At 40.0% G+C, this 19,358-nt stretch overlaps 2 protein-coding genes and 1 non-coding gene across 12 annotated transcripts in view; 2 read left to right on the plus strand and 1 right to left on the minus strand.

The window, feature by feature from the left end:
• MOK (MOK protein kinase) overlaps window positions 1-409 on the minus strand; it is a 30,061-nt gene extending 29,652 nt beyond the window's left edge. For 3 of the 9 annotated variants that reach the window (XM_089522565.1, XM_089522566.1, XM_089522564.1), the window contains exon 1: window positions 324-409. In XM_089522565.1, the coding sequence (XP_089378691.1) occupies window positions 324-369 (46 nt within the window). In that variant the 5' untranslated portion in view covers window positions 370-409. Of the gene's footprint in view, window positions 1-84; window positions 253-323 lie in introns of those variants that run through there. The other 6 variants (XM_089522572.1, XM_089522570.1, XM_089522571.1 and 3 more) reach the window with 3 other exon arrangements.
• A 2,229-nt stretch (window positions 410-2,638) lies between these two features.
• Window positions 2,639-2,712, plus strand: TRNAI-AAU (transfer RNA isoleucine (anticodon AAU)). The gene has a single exon. It is a non-coding gene; the product is annotated as a tRNA-Ile (tRNA).
• A 1,068-nt stretch (window positions 2,713-3,780) lies between these two features.
• On the plus strand, window positions 3,781-19,226 carry ZNF839 (zinc finger protein 839). Of its 2 annotated transcripts, none has more exons than XM_089522559.1 (8): window positions 3,781-4,021; window positions 6,912-7,775; window positions 9,163-9,390; window positions 12,050-12,139; window positions 12,752-12,901; window positions 13,963-14,097; window positions 15,458-15,575; window positions 18,303-19,226. In XM_089522559.1, exons 1-8 carry the CDS (start codon window positions 3,809-3,811, stop codon window positions 18,569-18,571), a joined length of 2,067 nt encoding a protein of 688 aa, XP_089378685.1. In that variant the 5' UTR covers window positions 3,781-3,808; the 3' UTR covers window positions 18,572-19,226. The 2 variants fall into 2 exon arrangements, with proteins under 2 accessions (XP_089378685.1, XP_089378684.1); XM_089522558.1 differs by having other exon boundaries at window positions 6,909-7,775; window positions 18,303-19,225.
• The last annotated feature ends 132 nt before the right edge of the window (window positions 19,227-19,358 follow it).

Consider the following 19,358-nt stretch of genomic DNA (forward strand, 5'->3'; position numbering starts at 1 on the left):
CCACTACCTGCCCTCCCTCCCAGCAAGACACACCTTCTTCTGCCCTCCCTCCCGCAGCGCCCCCTCCTCCTCCTCCTCCCTTACTGTGCATCCTCCGTGGGTCCCTCAGGGCCTTGGGGCCACGGAGGCCTCCTTGCGGGGCCTCCTCCGAAGCGCCAGAGCCCCCTTTCCTTCCCTTTCCCCCTCCCTTCCTCCCTCTCCAATCAAGCCGCCATGTTGTGTCCCCGTTGCCCTGGCAACCCCCGAGCGTCGCGCTCCTCAGAGGGCAGCCGTGTCAACATCCGGGTCCCCGCCCTTGCCCCGGCGCAAGCGCAGTCACTCACCTCCGCCCTCCCCTATTGACTGCGGCAAGCCCTGGCAGCTCTTCATGGCGGCTGGGGTCTTCCCTCGCTCGCTCCGGGATGCGCATGCGCAATAGGAAACCTCACTCCTCTTTCCCCCCTCCCTCCGTCTCTTCTTTTTTCCTCAGCTCTTTTCTGCGCATGCTCCGTCCTGAGGAGATTTTTTTTTATAACAACAACAATAATAAATTTAATCTATTATTTATCCTCCAAACAATCGAAATATATAACTATAAATATATAAATATAAATATAAATTTTATTTATATATGTTCTGAGGAGATTTTTAAAATAATAATGATAATAATAATAATAAATTTATTTGTATCCCCCTCCAAACAATCAAAATATATAAATATAAATGTATAATGTATTTATATCAGTCCTGAGAATTTTTAAAATAACAACAACAACAATAATAATAATAATATATCCCTCTCCTCCAAACGATCAAAGCGCCTTACATTAAAATAAACCAATAAAATACAATGTCAATACAATATCATAACATTATAACCCTACCCCTCCATTAACCCTCCCATCAGTAATAATAAAATACAATTGAATTATCAATTATTAAAACAACAATTAATTAAATAATTTACACTTATTAACAATAACCCTCTCTCATTTTCTTTTGTTCGTGATTTCCCCCCTCATTCCTTTGTGTTTGAGCTTTTGGGCTGCATGTTGTTGTTGTTGCTGTTGTTGTGCGCCTTGAAAGGGGTTTTCCACAGCAAAATTTTGTTCAGTGAGGGGGGTTTGCCTTTGCTTTTCCCCTGAGGCTGAGAGAGTGTGACTTGCCCAAGGTCACCCAGTCCAGCCCCATTCTGCAATGCAGCAACTCTCAATCAAAGCATTCCGGATAAATGGCCATCCAGCCTCTGTTTAAAGAAATCCAGGGAAGGAGACTCCACTGCACTCTGAGAAAGGAGTGTGTTCCACTGTGGAACAGCCCTTACTGTCAGGAAGTTCCTCCTAATGTTGAGGTGGAATCTCTTTTCCTGTAGTTTGCATCCACTGCTCCAGGTCCTAGTCTCTGGAGCAGCAGAAAAAAAGCTTGCTCCCTCCTCAATATGACATCTCTTCAAGTATTTAAACAGGGCTGTCATATCACCTCTTAACCTTCTCTTCTCCAGGCTAAACATCCCCAGCTCTTTCCACGTAATAAGGCATGGTTTCCAAATCCTTCATCATTTTAGTCACCCTCCTTTGGACACTCTCCAACATGTCAACATCCTTTTTGACTGTGGTGCCCAGAACTGGACACAGTATTCCAGGTGGGGCCTGACCAAAGCAGAATAGAGTGGAACTATTACTTCCCTTGATCTAGATTCTAGACACTATACGTCTATTGATAACTGCATTGACCTTTTTAGCTGCCACATCACATTGTTGACTCATGTTCAACTTGTGGTCTACTTGGACTCCCAGATCCCTTTCACATGTAGTTTCATTCAGCCAGGTGTCCCCCATAATCCTATATCTGTGCATTTTATTTTTCTGCCCTAAGTGCAGTACTTTACATTTCTCCGTGTTGAATTTCATTTTGTTAGCTGTGGCCCAGCTTTCTAGTCTATTCAGGTCCTTTTGAATGTTGATCCTGTCCTCTGGAGTATTAGCTATTCCTCCTAATTTGGTGTTATCTGCAAATTTGATAAGCGTGCTCCCAATTCTTTCATCCATGTTTAATTAACTATCTGTAAGCCTTTGTGGCTGAAGAGAATACACCAAGTAAATAAATAAAACACGTGAAAGTCAAATAATCTGGTTTGACCCTGTTTTAACTGCCCTGTCTCAATGCTATGGAATCCTGGGAACTGTATTAATAACAATTATTATTATTATTATTATTATTATCCCACCTCTCCAAGCAGATCGAAGCAGCTAACAATAACAAAACAACGTTAAAATACTGTAAAACATCATAACCCACAAACCCTCCCAAATTCGCGATTTAAAAAAATACATTAAAATTATAAACTATATAATTATAATAAACTATATACAATAAACTATAAAATGTAAAGAAATAATACATTTAAATTATAAAGTATATAAACCTCAGGGGCAATGGATGGGAGGCCACTTTTGAATGTACTTTTAATTGTATTTTATTTTTAAATATAATAACAACAACAACAACAATAAGTTTGTAGTGGCACCAGAGCTCTCTGACAGAGAAGGCTCAATGTCTCACAAAATGACAGATGCCAGCATTGCACAGCATTGAGCCAAGGCAGGCAGAGTGACGTCACAGGCTGGACTATTCCCGCGGTGCAGCTGCTGCGCCAAGTGGCCGGTTAGCTCAGTTGGTTAGAGCGTGGTGCTAATAACGCCAAGGTCGCGGGTTCGATCCCCGTACGGGCCACAAGAAAGGATCCTTTTATCCCAGATAAGAATGCTTCCAGTGGAAAAGGGAGTGGAGGCTTCTTCATTCTGTAATAAGGAACGACAACAGCGACCAATCGCGCTTGGAAGTTCAGCTGCAAAAGGCTGCAGTTAGGACACCCTTCTTCCAATAATTCAGCACAGGACCTTTTTAAAGGGCGCAGGCTTTGGAGGCGCTGTATTTATATATATATATATATATATATATATATATATATATATATATATATATAAAAAATGCATTCAAACAATACAGCGCCTCCATATAAAAATGTTTTAAAACTGTTTAACATGCAATTTGTTTTATTAATAATGTAGTCATTTAATTCTGTTTTAATGTACTCTTTTTGATATGTTTTCATTGTAAGCAGCCCTGAATTACGTTTATATATAAACATAACTTTAAAATCATCCACAGGACTAAGCAGAGTCACTTTCTCCCTACATTATTATTATTATTAGTAGTATATAATAATAATAATATAATTATATTATATTAACAATTTGTAAGCATTGCTGAAGAGTGGGTTATAAATACAATCATGAAAAGTAATGATGATGATGATGATGGTTGTTGTTGTTGTTGTTGTGTGCCTTCAAGTAGTTTCCCACTTATGGCGACCCTATCGCGGGGTTTTCTTGGCGAGATTCGTTCAGAGGAGGCTTTCCTCTGCCACCCTCAGAGGCTGAGAGAGTGTGACTTGCCCTAGGCCTCCCAGCGGGGTTCCATGATGGGGGTTTGACATCTGCTCTCCGGAGCTGCATTTAAACAGGGTAAGAAGCAGCTGCCCTGATTCGGAACTTCCCAGTGCAGCTCCTCCTTTGGTTTTTCCTGAGGCACGGAACCTATTTGCAAACACAAAACTGTGGTTCTGCCCCTCCTCGTTTAAAAACACACAACCTAATTATGTCTCTCGACGGCTTCCGTAGCTGGGTTGCTTGCTACACTTTTCCCCCTAGTGACGTCAGAACACGGGTAGCTTCGGCCGAAGGAAGCCTCGCTATTGGTCCGTCCGCGGTCAGTTCTCGCGAGAGCTGAGGAGACGCGGCGAGATTTCTCGTCAGCTACAACTAAGATGGCGGCTCCTGTGAGGAACGTCGTCGTCGAGGAGGGAGAGGCGGCTCGATGTGGGGCCACGGAGCGGCCGTTGGCGGAAGAGGCAGCGAAGGCGGCCGAGGAGACGCCCGTCGCCGCCGCATCGCTTCAAGCGAGCGGAGAGGCCTCGTCCTCAGCCCAAGGCAGATCTGAGGAGGCGGCTGTTGCCCCCAGCAGGCTCCTCCCGCCCAAGGTATAGTAGGCTTGCGGGGCCAGTCAGGAGGGAGCCTTTCTCGGGTGGGAAGGGCTTTTGGGGCCTAGGTCCCTGTCGCCGTTAAAGTCCCCGTCGTTCCCCAAACGGTGCCCTTCGAGGGATTTTGGACTTCAGCTCCCAGCATCCCAGGCTATTGGCCGACTTGGCTGAGGCTTCTGGGAGATGGAGTCCAAAAAGAAAGGGCACCGTTTGGGGACTGCTGCCTTAAACCTGAGACAGGCCCTCCAGAGCAGTGCTCCTCAACCTTCCTAAGGCCACGGCCCTTTGACACACGTTCCTTGTGCTGTGGAGACCCCCCTCCCCACCGTAACATTATTTTCATTGCTACTTCATAGATAGTTCCGATGGTCTCAGGCAACCCCTGGGAAAAGGGTCCTTCGACCCCCCGACCCCCCCAAAGGGGTTGGGACTCCAGAGTCAGGATTCATGCCCAGCGTGCCAGGGTCCCGATTCACACACAGAGAGATTCTTTATGGGCACATAATTCAGTCTTGCAAGATTGGGTACACATGGCTTAGTAGTGTTGCAGATATTGTTCGACAGTGGAACGCACTCCCTCAGAGATTGCAGTTAAGTCTTCTTCGTTGGAGGTCTTTAAACAGAGGCTGGATTGCCATCTGTCAGGGGCGCTTTGATTGAGAGTTCCTGCATGGCAGAATGGGGTTGGACTGGATGGACCTTGTGGACTTTTCCGACTCCATGATTCTATATGGGGTGCAAATAACAGGAAACCAAAGCCCAAGGTAGGACAGGAAGACAAGCTGTATTCTGCTGAAAACTCACAGGGGAATCATTTCCAGAGCATGATGTGCCCAACCATCTAGGCACACAGAGGGGCTGTATTTGTTACTGTTCAGAAAGGTATTGCAGGTAACTTCAAGTGGTTTGAGATCCCTAGTTAGTTAGTCCTTTAGCCTCTCTCCCCCAATTTGTGGGTTAGTCTGATTTGGCAACAACTGTAGCTTGATTATGTTTAGACTGCTGATCTGGGAGTCATTTTTCTGGCCACAGGATCCTCAGTGGAAGGAAGGAGAAGCCCCTCCAAAAGAAATAGGTGGGCGCTTTGTTAGGGCTTCCACTAATCTCACCACTGCCACCAGTTGTGGAGGCTTCTACTTATTATCCCCACCACTGACACCAAATGTGAGGACCACCTCCTGTTCCACTGCTATGCCATCAAATGTGAGGAACCTCTGAATGCTCTCCTGGTTCCTGTGTGAAACTATTCATCTGATCCTTCCACTTTGAACAATTGCTGCCACCACTGGACTACACAGTCCAGCATTCCAATAACCCTTATGTAGCTTTTGCAGAGATGCAACGTCAATACAAAAGTGATTTGTTAAGCAGAAGTTGAACATAACATTAAATATTACTGCTGATATATCTAATCCTGACTGACTCTAGCTAACTAATCACTTTCTCTGTTTCTAACACCAAGGGTTCCGTTAAAGATAACGATTAGACTTAGGAAAATGGCTTAGGATTTGACTATCTAAGGAACTGCCTATCTCACTATGAATCTGACCAGTTATTAAAATCTACAGGAGAGGCTCTTCTGAGGATATCAGGTGACAGGACCTCCTCTTAAATTCTCTCAGGTGATAGAATGCATGTTACACAACTGAATTGTCCCCACCTCCCTCTAGAAAAGATGCCAAGCCACATTTCTTTAGCAGGGAATTACTTTTAATTAGTCTTGTTGTTGTTGATGTACTTAATTATTTTATTATGTCATTTGTATTTATTTTTAAATTTGTTGTATACCAGTCTGGTGGCTTTGGCAGAAAGATGGTGTCAAAATATTAAAAATAAATAAATGTCGTTATTAGCAATCAGCAGGAATCTGTCTTCTAGTGACTAGTCATTGGGACCTAATCATTAGCGCCCATTGATAAAGCATCAACTAACGTTGATAGCCTTTGAACAAGAAATTGATTAACAAGGGTGTAAGATAAACAAGTAACTAACACCAGGATGGGGAACTTGTGGTCCTCCAGATTTTGTTGGCGGGTGACATGTTCGTCACCCACAATTGATGCTACATTTTTTTCCCTTCACTGTCTCACCTTTTGAAAATTGATTTCCTTCATAAGGTCTCTGGCTTACTCTGCATGAATGCTTGAATTACATGAATTACCTCTTTTGGGGGTAGGCTCATGTAGATCATCCATATTATTATTATTATTATTATTAACCTTTATTTATGAAGCGCTGTAAATTTACACAGCACTGTACATGCAATCTTTTTAGTTAGATGGTTCCCTGCCCGTGGGCTTACAATCTAAAAAGACATGACACAGAAGGAGAAGGGAGTGGTCGAAGGAAAGGGTAAGAAGTCCAGTAGTTCCTCTCTACCTCCGAGGCCTGGACCAAGGCAGATGGACAGGAGGGAGGCTTGGCTTCAAAATGGAAGGTTAATCATTTTCCAGGGAAAATACATACTCTCAAGTAGCATATGGGTACTGTATAAAAACATAAACATTCAGAATCACATTCTGTAAAAGGTGAGGTGGTTCTTGTGGCTAGTAGATGCTCATCACTTGGCTGCACTTAAGATTAAGGTATATTTCAAATGGAGTACTGTGTGTGATTTTGCCTCTCTTGCAAAGTACTTATGATGTGGTAGATAGTGAATTGAAGGCTTTATTCTGTGGTGGTGCATTTACACTTGTAAGACATCATTTGATGCTTAGGCTTTAAGTGATGAACATGCTTGTGCGAATCATCACTTACATAGAGTCATTTGTCAGGCCTGAGTTTTTGCAGGAAGCATTATATGTATATGAGGTGGACATAGAATACTGTAGAGGTATGTATATGCATGTAAATTTGTGCTTAAACAATTTTAATCCTTTTTTTAAAGCAGTTGGAAGCCCTCTGTGTTCAAGTACAGCCTGAGAAGACAAAAAAGGAGGACAAGTCAGCCCTAAGTCCTGCAGTGGTTCATCCAGAAAATGTAACCATACCTCAGCCAGTTGAAGAGAATTCCAGTATTTTAGGCCTCAGTGTTAACCCTCAAATTATTCATATGCGCCCTGTTATGGGAACTGAGTCACAGCCATTTTTCTTACATAATTCTTCTGAACCAACAGTTCAGTTGCTCTTGCATAGTTCTTTACACCCCCTTGGGCAAATATCTGTAGGTAAGATAGCTACACTGGGACAGAAAAACAAGCCAGCTGCAATAGCTCCTGCAGATTCTCCAAATAATGCTCTGATTTCAGAAAACTCATTTATAAGCCATGAGAAGAAATCTTTGAAGGTGAAGACTCGTTCTGGGAGGATTTCACGCCCTCCCAAATATAAAGCTATGGATTATAAATTCATTAAAACTGAAGCTTTGGCTGACTATCACCAGTCGGATTCCGATGACTATTTTGAGTTGAATTTAGAAGATGATGAAGGTGGCATGGAAGAGGAAACATGTTCATTATTTGAGTTTGACTTGAGGCCAAAATTGTTTAAATGTCAAAGTTGTGAAAAATCTTATATAGGACAAGGAGGATTGGCACGGCACTATAAACTTAATCCAGATCATGGACAACAAGAATCACAATCTTCCCTTATAAATAGACCTCACAGAAATACATCACCGGAATACACTGGAAAGAGTAGCAGCGAAAATACCCAGCATTCTTTTTCACCACCACCAATTACTGTTGATTTAGTAAATGAAAATGGAATAGACATAGAATTGGAAAAAGGTCTTCTAAAAGAGAGTGAGGGACAGGTAGTACAAATTTTCTTTGTAAAGAATCTTAAGGGAATTGGAGACAATCTTTATAAACTGTTTGGATAATGTTCATCTCCTGGTCCTCTTCCTGTTTTCTCCCATATAAGCTGTATCCTCACCTCCACATTCTTGTATCCTCAGAGTATGGTCTGAGCTTGGAAAAGATATTTTTGACAGAGAAAGAGGATGTGAAGGTCAAGGAAACATATACAGTATTTTAAAAAACAGAAAAAGATATTCCTTACCTCTAGAATTTTTGTAGACAATGCAGGTAAATGTTTTTTTGTGAGTTTCTATCCCAGATCTTCACATCTTTAAATATAAACTTGTAATTTAAAAGCTGCAGGCTTGATTTGTTTTTTTCTAATTTTAAAAGCCCAGCACTTGTTTAGGTTAGAAAGAATGAGAACTACAGGCAGTTCTTGCTGTGCATTATGGAGGGAACCTACCTAGGTTGGAGGCTGATAACAACAGCCATGTTTTTGTTGGAGAATATGGTATAAAGACTGTTTTTAAATATGGACCGGGAGACCTACAATCATGCTGTATAGACATTTTAATAAACATATACAGTGGAACCTCGCCATACGCGGGGATCCGTTCCGGATCTCGACGCGTATGGCGATTTCTGCCTATGCTCGAGCCCCATTGTAAACAATGGGGCTCATGCACGGCGGCGCGAAGGTGTGTGGGGTGCAACGGGCGTGCGCGCGGTGCAACGGGCACACACGCCCATTCAACTGAATGGGACGCGCCGCCCCTTTTGCCCTGTGCGCGCCCAGCGGTTTGAGCGCGTATGCTCAAAGCCGCTTATAAAAAGTCCGCGTATGCGGAGGCCCCACTGTATAAACTTAATGAGTAGAGGCTTATGTAAACATGGATTCATCAAATGAAGTATCTTGTTGGTTATATGTAACGTCTTTAAAGATTGTTTAATAGTCTAAATTATTAGAAATGATCACTGAATAGTTAAGCTATGGCGCAGCAATGCAAAACAGTGCTGTTGGTTGTTGCTTTCTCTTCAAATGAAATTAGATTGCATCTTGAATACTATCTTGAAATTAGTTTGCAAGTAACAGATAACTGCTGCTTTTCAGTTGCCACAATGGAGAAGCCTGGAGCCTTATCATTTGACTTTATTGTTGCCCTGTCCATGCTCTCTCCCCTCAAAGTGTGAATTATATTTGTTTCTGGGAGTGGATAAGGCTATTTCAAAGTAACTCTTGAAACATTACTACAAGGGTCTAAGGCAAGCTGCAAGAAGTCTATAGTCCTCTAAGTCTAATGGTGTTGTAGACTGAATGATTATTACCATTATTTCAAATAGATGGAATTATAAAGACATAACTTATAAAGACTTTTTGTGAACCTTTTTTTTTAAAAGCCTGACACATCTACAGAAGATAGAAAGTCTGCAGAACAACTAAGCAGCCATCTGTTACACTCTAGTTGTGGAAGAGCCAGACGACGAAGGCACAGCCAATCAAAGCAGACAGAAAGAACAAGGTATTCTGGAAGATCTAGCAGATCTGGTCAATTCACTTCCAAGTGTCATAATAATATGTCTTCAAAGCACCACAGTATATTTAGAAGGAAAGCTAGGCTGAATGAGGTATGATTCCCTTTCATAATTGTTCAAGCTTATTTGTCGAGTGATAGTTAGCCGCATTATTTTTTAGGCCTTCAGTGTTTATACTTCAGTATTTATTCAGAATTAAGTCCAGTTGAGTCTCAGCAGTGGTGGTCTGTGGACCAGTACCAGTCCATGAACCATTGGATGCTGGTCCACAAATGGTTCCAGGAAAAGAAAGAAAGGAAGAAAATTGTAGCCAATGGGCACGATTATGTTATCAGCCCCTGGCATATTAGGGGGGAAAATCTGGTTCTCCATATCAAATAGCCTGAGAGGCAGTTCTCTATGGATTTACAGTGGAACCTCCACATTCGCTGGGGTAAGGGGCACAGGACCCCATGAAAGTGGAAAAACTGCAAATAATTTTTCCCCTTTTACCTGAGAAAACACTTCTAGGCTATCCAGGGCAATGCTGTGGTCAAGATCTGCCAGATTATGACCGTGAAATTGCATTGGAAGACCTACAAATACCTAGAGAAGTGTTCTCTTTAGGAATTTTTAGGTCCTCCAGTGTAACTTTTGGCAGAAGTTGACAACAGAGTCATGCTGGAGGACAAAGAGATTCCTAGATAGAATACATTAATCAAATCCCTGAATAATCAAAGCCACAGATGTGGAGGGCTAACTGTAATCTAACTGTAATGCTTAAAAGGTTGTAGCTCATTTTAACAATGTATTAGGTAAAAATAATTTGATAGTATGAAAAGGTTTCTTAGCTTGAATAAGCTAAGCAAGCTTGAGTGAAGTTAAGCAAGCTTGCATTTAATTGTTTTTGGTTCAGGTTTTAAAGTACTATCTTAGGTCCAAAACGCAGAAATAATCCAGTTTGAGACCGCTTTAACTGCCCTGGTTTGGCACTAGGGAGTCCTGGGAATTGTAGTTTATTGTGTCACCAGAGCTCTTGGAAAGAGAAGGCCGAATGCCTCACAAAACTACAGTTCCCAGACCTCCCTAACATTGAGCCAGGGCAACTGTAGTTTTCTGAGAAATTTAGCCTTCTCTGTCAGAGAGCTGTGGTGCCACAATAAACTACAGTTCCCAGAATTTCTTAGCAATGAGCCAGGGTAGTTAAAGCGGTCTCAAATGGGATTATTTCTGCAGTGTGTTTTGGACTTTAGTGGGTGAAACAGACAGGCAAAAGTGGTTTCCAGCCACTTTAAGGTGGGGTGTTTAGATGGCGCATGCCGCGAAAGCAGCTGGAAACTGGACCAAAGCTGTGCTCTGGGGCGAAAAAACAGAACAAAAAGAAGCCAGGACAGTCTGACTCCAGGTAGAAAATGTACCTATTCGCAGCTGCATATAAATGCCCCGATGTGAGTGTGGGGCTGCAGTAAAGCAAAGAAATGCAAGAAGTGCAAGAATTCCAATGGATGTAATTACAATATACACAAACCAGACAGTCCAGCAAGGGGAGGGCATGTGATGAAGGAGGCATATACAGGGGCCTTCATACATTGTGCTTTGCCAGTGTACCACTCACACACCAAAGCACCTATGCACTGTACTGGCGGAGTATCACACGTGTGACTATGTGGCTGATCACTGTGGGATGACATCTGGGTGAATGTGGGAGGTACTTGAAGGTCGCAGGCAGTGTATTTCTACCTAGGTAATATTCTACCTATTAACTAGCCATTGATGTAGTAAAAGAACAAATGGAGGAGTGCCTTTCAGAAGGTTGGCAGAGAAAGTTAAATTTTATACAATATAGGTATGCCTCCGTTAGCAAAGTCAATGTGTTCCTGGGCATTACCTCAACAGAATTTTTTTTGTCAGAGGCTGAAATACCATGGAAAGAATAGGGACAGGTTTCTACACCACAAAAAAGAAGAGCAGTTCAACATACTTCAGGAAACTTTCTGTTCAAAATTAGCATTGAAATTAAACATCAAGTTCTGGTAAGTCTTGCATATGTAAACAAACTTTTAAAATTTTTTAGAGACCACCTGAAGGCCTTTCCAGAATACTTCACTTTTCCCCACAGGACCCCACTTTTGTTGCCAAAACCTCTGTATCTGTGGGGTTTTTGGTTTGTTTGTTTTTTTAACATGCTGGAGATAGCTGGTAGAGGAGACTTATTTGCTTTCACTTGTTTAATCTGTTCTGGTGCTCATGCACACTTACTAAGGGATGCTGGAGGCAGCTGCTGTTTGTCTCGCCTGTTGTAGCCAAGCACATACAGGATTGGCTAGAGTAGAATCCTAATCATTCCCATCTCAAGTTTTATTGAATTCTTTACCATAGTATTCTGCAGCAACTGACACCAAAAGTCTGTTTTTCTCCAGGCCATTTTCATATCTTCTCATTGCCAATGCAGTTTAAAAAATTCCATCTAGACAGAGGATGAGGAGGAAAGGTGCTGGGAGAACAATTTCACTATCAGAGGCTTTGTTAAATGGAGTGTGCCTGTTTATATGTTGCACACTGAATAATGCTGTCTTTTGGATATAGCCATTTGAAAGTTTTAAAATTCAGTCATTCTAGCTATTTAGATGGGGACTATTTCCTAACATTGGCACTTCTCAGTGGCTTAATTTATCTGTCTTTTGAAATAATTTTTTTGTCTTCATGCATTTAGAGCTGACAATTTATTAATACGATGTTATGGCTTCTCTAAATAAATTATTCTGGTCTTTAGCTGACTCAGCAGTGTGCTAATGAAGATTTGATGCAGCTGGCTGTTCTACGCCTTACAAAAGTTACCGTATTTGAATTTTTACTGATGAAGGTAAGTTTCCTGAGTATGCATTTCCTCTTTAAATCCAATTTTCCAGTGGTGGGTTGAAAAAAATGGGTTATTCCGATTAACCAGGATCTTAGGAAATTGTAAGGAAGAAGCGAATCATGTTCCTCACCATGTTCTAAATTAATAGTTTATACAAGAAACCACTGCTATCCTCATATTTTTTTTCTTATCAGAAGCAATAAGTGCAATCTATCCATTGCCAGTAGTTTATCTCAAAGCTGGTGTTATGGGCATCTGTAGCTTTTAATTATGTTTATGGACTTTGGAATTCAAGCTGTGTTGTCTATTCCAATAAATCCAATAAATAAGTAACATCTATACTATTCTTAAAACTTAGCTGCCTACCTGTTCTTTTTCTCAGCTTAAGCCAGTGGCAGGCAGAGGAACTGGGACCTCTGCTCCAAATCTCTAGTTCTATCAGAATTATGCAGTCAAGAGGAGTATGATACTCCCTAGTAATGATTCATAAGGTGCTTCCTACAGTTAGTTCTAATAGTGTACCATGTGTATGATCACCTAGTGCCTTTCTCCATGATGATGGGCTTGAATGGAATTTATATCTTATGATTTTTAAATACTTTTTGTTTTTACCAGGTAGAACAAAAACAAAAATATCAGAAAAAAGCACTCTTTCTAGATGTATATCGGGAGTTCGAAGAGCTGCATGCTGTGGTAAAGAAGATGTGTGAAGACTATATTGCAAATTCTGAATTAAATGAGCCCGTGGAAGTAAGAAATCCAAAGGTAATTATAGGCTGGAGAGTTGCATTTTGTTGTTAGCCATGTTCCATGAACCAAAATATATATGGGTGAAATCAGACAGCACCTTTCTTTAAAAAGAACGTGAAGATTAATTTACAGTGTTGGATCTCAAATAACTCTGATCAAAAATATTGACTTTGTGTCTTCTGTTTTGCATACCTTATTGTGATTCTTTAAAAGTAAACACAATAATAGTTGGTGTGTGTCTATGTGTTAGAATCCTGGTAGTATTCTATCTGATATATGTTTTATGTGTGTGGGGATGATGGGGGTTGGGATGCTTTTGCTATGGCTAGTATAGATGTAGTTATGTAGGGGAGCTGAGTGGTACCAGGTGGCTGTTATCTAGTGTTCTTGGAGGTCTCTCTCAGAGGTTTGGAATGCAAGCTTAGAGCATAGAGGGATAGAAGCTATGGGGGAGCAATGGAGGATGAATAATGGTGAAAAAGAGGTGGGGATTTTGCTGCGTGGGCTTTTGGCTGGGGGTGGAGTAGACAAATCTGGGGGTTTTATGTATTGCTTTTGCTGGGAGGGGTTAGTCTCAGCTTAAACGCTGAATGGAGTTGAATTGCTGATCTTGGAGCTATCAATAAAGTCCTGTTTATTCTTCATAAAACTGACTGGTTGATTGTCCTGGATACTGGTTCCATATTCTGACAGTATGTATGTATGTATGAATGATCTACTTTTAAAAAATGCAGTAGGTTTTCAAATCTTATTTGCTGTGTTTAAAGTGTTCTGGGGAGATTATCTTTCAGATGAGGGAAGAAAGTACTATTGACATTCCTGAATTCTTCAACTTTATTATTTACTATAGGAATGCTGAAATACTTTACAGGGCTCAGTATTCATTTCTAGTTTAGGACAGGATATGGTCTTTCCCACGTAACTGCTAGATACGCAGGCAGACCACTACTTGATCAAGCGTAATATTTTATGATTATTATTTTAATGCTTGAACTTTCCTCCCTGGGTATTGTCCTTTGGCCCTTGCAGTGTAAGTGTTAGTTGAATTCCTGTTGTTCTTCTCTTGGCTTTCATAGGTGGCTGAATCACTAGGAATTACAGACAGTTTTCTTGTATTGCAAAAGACTCAAGCAAACTGTTCTTCTGAGTGCATTAAAACTACTGATGACCATGTATTTACCAAAACTGTAGGACAGAAACATGCAGCTGAGGTACAGAACTTGTGAATTTTGCCATATTAATAAGAATTTACAATTCTGGCAGTATACTAAATGTGTTGGTGATTTTGGGGGAGGATAGATGTGTCTTGCTTTAATTTGTGTCACTACATGTGCTACAGCTGGGTTGAAAATTACTTAAATTTTTAGCCATTAAAAACAACATATACAAAACTACAAAAAACAACAGTACATAAACAGATGGTTAACAACCAAATCCATTCTTACATATCTATCATCTAACCTTATGCACACACACAATAAATCAAATAAAAAAAACTTCCTATCTTTGTCTTTCCTTGATGTCTTCCAGTATTCTATAATTTTTTATGTGCTTCACATATTAAGTTATTTTAACATTTGTGATTTTATACCTATTTTGATTGATCGAATCCACAATACCCAAATATACTATTTCTTATTTTAAAAAAAGGTTGTCTAGTAGTCTGCATTCTCTTTAGCGATTCCTTTCATCTTAATACTTCAAAGGTTTATTGCACAGAAGTATACTTATCTTACTTTACACTAATATCAGGAGAATTAAATAAGTATAAATATATGTAATAATATTTAACCAAATTTCCAAGATACATATCTATAGTGTTTTGTCACATGTTATATTCCATTCTTTTTAAATAAATTCTATTACATTTTCCCAATCTTCCGATAGTTTATTCATTTTTTGCTTCTGTAAGATTCTGGTGAGTTTGTCTGTTTCTATAGCTTCACACAGTTTCATTATCCAGTCTTCTACTACTGAGATTTTGGATTGCTTTCATTCTTTTGCCAATAACATACTTGCTGTTGATGGCATATAAAATAAAATTCTACCATGTGTCTTTTCCACTTCATACTCTACAATATTTAACAAAAACAATTCCGGAACAAATTTCAATTTTATTTGTAGAATCTTACATATCACTTGGTATATTTTCTGTCAAAATGTAATAAATCTAATCTAATAAAGAAAATATTAAAAAAGAAAGAAAATTACTTACATTTTTCTTCCCAAATTTGAACTTTAATAACTGTTGTAACAAAAGTTGTTCATTAACTTTTGGTTGTGTAGTGTTATGGATTGTTATGCTGCCCTTGTATAAAACTCGTTTTATAAAACATCCCTTGTAATTAACTCCTACTATTCTTTACTTAGTTTTATTCTAGTTGTAATAAGTGTAGCAAGTTTGATTTTGCAGAATTTCTTTAACTTGGGTTATAAATCTTTGATTCATGTGGCATAAAGTGCTGCTGAATGAAATCGTGCAGCTGAGTTAGTTCTGAATTGCTCAAACTTTTTTTATTATAATTCTTTCAAAGTTAAATAAGGTGTTTTATTCCTAACTTCTGTTGACAGAGTTCAGATGAAATATTGCCATTAGCAAAAAAGAGCAGAGTGCAACATCTACTAGAGAATATGAATAGTGATTATTCAAACCATAATGGAATAAAAGAAGGAAGTTCTACATATAAAGGTAGTACCTGAATTTTAACATTTTTGTCTTATGATAATATTGGATAGGGGGAAAGAGAGGCTTATTCAGATTATTATTATTATTATTATTATTATTATTATTATGCTTTATTTATAAACCGCTGTACATTTACACAGCGCTGTACATACAATCTTTTTATGGAAATCTTGCCATGTAAGAACATTTGCTTTTTTTATTCTAGAGGTAAGCAACATGCAGGCTGTGTTTCTCCCTGTTTCTAAAAAAAGTTTAAAGAATCACGAGTCCTAGAAGCTTCTAATAATGGTGTTACTCTGTTTAAATTGCCCCCTTGTTTCACCTTTCATAAGGGGTTTTAACAAAACCAGTAGACTTCTGCCACTTCTTCTGGTTTTGTTTTTGAGGGATGGTTTTTCTTGCACAGGATCTCTAGGGTGAAAAATGGCTCCTGGGTCTGTCATTGAGGCATGCCATCAATAATGTCCTTTTGCCAAGGACCTTAGCGCATGGGTTTTCATAATTTAATTTTCACAATGCTGTAAAGTAGGTTAGACTCTGAAAGCATGAGTGGCCTGAGACCACCCAGAAAGCTTGTGTTGAGTGCACAGCCAATGGACTGTTTCTAGCCTCCCAAAATCTGTTACATCGTTCACATAGTCCTTGTTGAATCTTTTCCTCAAAACCAGCTGGGATTGCTATTTCCATACCAGCCATGAAGCATGGATTTTAACTCCTTTGAGTTGAAGTACCTTCATCACATCACTAATTTTGAGCTGGTTCACTGGGATGAGGATGAGTTTTCTAAGCATGTATCTCTTCTGGTTTTTTTGGAGCTTGGCATGGAGACAGTTGCCCCAGTCCTTTACCCATCGAGAAGGTTACATCAGGTCTGAATAATGGGGCCTGTTGTGGGAGTTAAACAGCTGGAAAAAATGACATTTTTGAGGCTTCTTGATACAAATGGCAATATCATACACTGTAACAGTTCCTCTCCTTTCATCTGTGGCTGCTGCCATGTGTGGTGGCTCCTCTTTTTGCTGCCATTCAACTTGCAGTGGCTTTAATGAACAGCAGAGTAGCTTTATAGGAAGAGAGCAAGCAAGCTGATTGCTTATACCTAGAAGTCACCTCCGCTCCCTCAGTCAGGCAAATGGCAGCAGTAAATCCAGATACCTGCTACCAACTGACTGCAGCCTACCCCTTGTCACAGGTGGCTGTTTGTCTGTACAAGTGTGCTACTGCAGTGGCTGGGAGCAGCTACCTATAATTCCTCTCCCCCCCCCCTACACACACTTGTCATCTATCTTTTGACAAGTGGAGGGGAAAGGAAGGATTTGCCACAACTACACAGTACAGATGAAGGAGGAAAAGAGGGGACCCGGTGCTCCCTCTCACCAGAGAGAGGGCTGCTGCTTGCGGTGGTGCGTGAGGCAGGGTAGATAATAGTTGTGTGCTGTGTTGTCACTTGGGAGCTATCCAGTACTGGCCTGACCAAGCTACCGTATATACACGTGTACAAGTCGACCTCATGTATAAGTTGAGGGAACGTTTCAGGGTCAGAATCATGACATTTGATATGACCGACCATGGATAAGTCAAGGGTAGAACTTAGGGGTTATAACAAAGGATGGAAAGGGGAAACTTAGGAGGCTATAACAAAGGATGGAAAGGGAAAAACACCACTTCTGTTCCTCCTCCTCTGGACCTTCCCTGACTACCTAACATTGATTCCCAGGTACTAGAGGAGAAGTTTTAACATTGGATTGAGAAGGGACTGTAGGGGAGTTAAATGGGTGCTTCTTTGATGGAAAGAGAAGGCTTGCAAATTGGTCTGGGAAGGAAGTGATATCAAATGGAATATTTCTTTGATGGGAAGAGAAGGCTTTCAGATTGGATTGGGAAATTCATACACACACACACACACAGAGAGAGAGAGAGAGAGAGAGAGAGAGAGAGACCTGCTTTGAGGCACAAACAGTGAGTGGGCATCATACTTGTTTTAGGACCTTTCTAAGCAGTATTAGTGTATCAACCCGTATATGTTGACCCAGGATTTTAGGGTCAATTTGAGGGCATTAATTTCTTATAGTTGAGTATATATGGTACTTTTGAAAGTAACTTCAATTTCAAAAGTAGTTTACAGCATGGTATGCAAGAGTAGCGGCTTCTGTTTAAGAAGCATAAGCCAAGAACCCTTAGTATGTAAAACTATTTGCATCTTTTATTAGCTTCCTACTTCTCTTGGCAGGCAGGCAAATCTGATAATGGTCTGATAAAATTGATTTGCATGTTTGTTCTGTACTAATTCTAAACTGGAGAGTGAAGAACTATAGATAGCTAACTTTCCAAATAATCCTGCCTTGGTTAAGTATGTATCTGAACCCATATTGATCTTCATCCCTCTCTCAATGTAAGCTCTTAGGTCACCCCACCCCACAGTGTTTCCAAAGAGAAAAGGACTTTCCGGAGCATAATTTAGTGTATTTACTTTAAGTTGTAAATGTACTACTTTTGGCCACTGTTTATTTTCTCTGTAGCCTTACTTGAAGCTTTGATAACATACAGCACAGTTCAGTGCTTCATTTCTGAGCTAAACAGCTTTAAACATTCTAAATAAGTAATGTGTCATTTAGCAATATTCAGTAACAAAAACAATTACCAGCGAATATATCCTGATCACCTGATGTTTTGAGACTACATATTGTCAATTAGTATTTGTTTACTTAAATTCTTACGATTTTATTCTAGTAGGGAGCTGTGCAGCAAGTGTTCAGTCTGGAAGTGCATTATGGGAAGAGGAACATGAATCACCTGAAGAAGAAATTGCAAATGATCAAGCTAACTTGGATTTATATGATCAGAACACACAAGTGAGGTTTCAGAGCATGCTGCCTTTGAGGAAATCAGAACTGGATTATTCAGGCTGCTTATCTTCATGGGGTAAATTGACTGCAACTGACAGTGCAGTCAGTTCAGATGAAAAGCTCATGCAAGCAGGCTCACAGGAATTGATGTGATGCTGAATTCTCGAATTTCTTAGCATCTGAAAGATAGTCAGAATCCTACCTAGTCAGTACATGAAGGAAACTATTGGAATGAAAAAGTAGAAAGGGCTTCAGGCAAAAGGAAATTTTACTGACAAATTCTGAACATCCTAAATGATCTGATTGCTTAAACGGTCTTAAACACCATAGAAACAGATCATTTGGGTATCAGGCAGAGAGCATTTCCTGTTTAAGTTTTTAAAAGCTCTTTGACAATCCTGTGAAGTTACTGAATAAACATGTGGGACATAATACTGGAGAATACAGTAGCAGAAAATTATAGCATTAGATGATGGATGAGAGGGAGGAATTGTTTAGTTTGGTTTATTGGCGCTGTTCATTGGTTCAGATCTGAAGCAGTCTAGTTACTAATCTGCTAATACTCGTGTTCAAGCAGTTTTGTTGGAAAATGTCTAGTAATGTACAGTCATGATAAAGGCAAAGAACCTGCTGGGAATGAAATTATAACATTTGTAAATGCATTCTGTAACCAACGTCTTAAAATGTGTATTTTTTCTCATTAAATATTAATGTTAGGACTTCTGTTTACTCAGTTTTCCTTAATATTGCAACTAACTTGCCTGAAAAATAAATGCATAGGAAAAGGGAAAGTAATGCTGAGTAACATGCATTATTTAATTGAGTTTCTCTGGAGAAGAAGGTATTGACCAAATATGTTGCGCTGATTTTTTTGTAAAGTAAATTATAATCTAATATTCAGAGCTGCTTCAGGTATTAGGTAAAATAAAAAATTAAAAAG

The sequence above is a fragment of the Sceloporus occidentalis genome, unplaced genomic scaffold (genome assembly GCF_023333645.1).
Source record: "Sceloporus occidentalis isolate IW3139 unplaced genomic scaffold, rSceOcc1.0.p SCAF_4, whole genome shotgun sequence".
NCBI classification, from domain to species: Eukaryota; Metazoa; Chordata; class Lepidosauria; order Squamata; family Phrynosomatidae; genus Sceloporus; species Sceloporus occidentalis.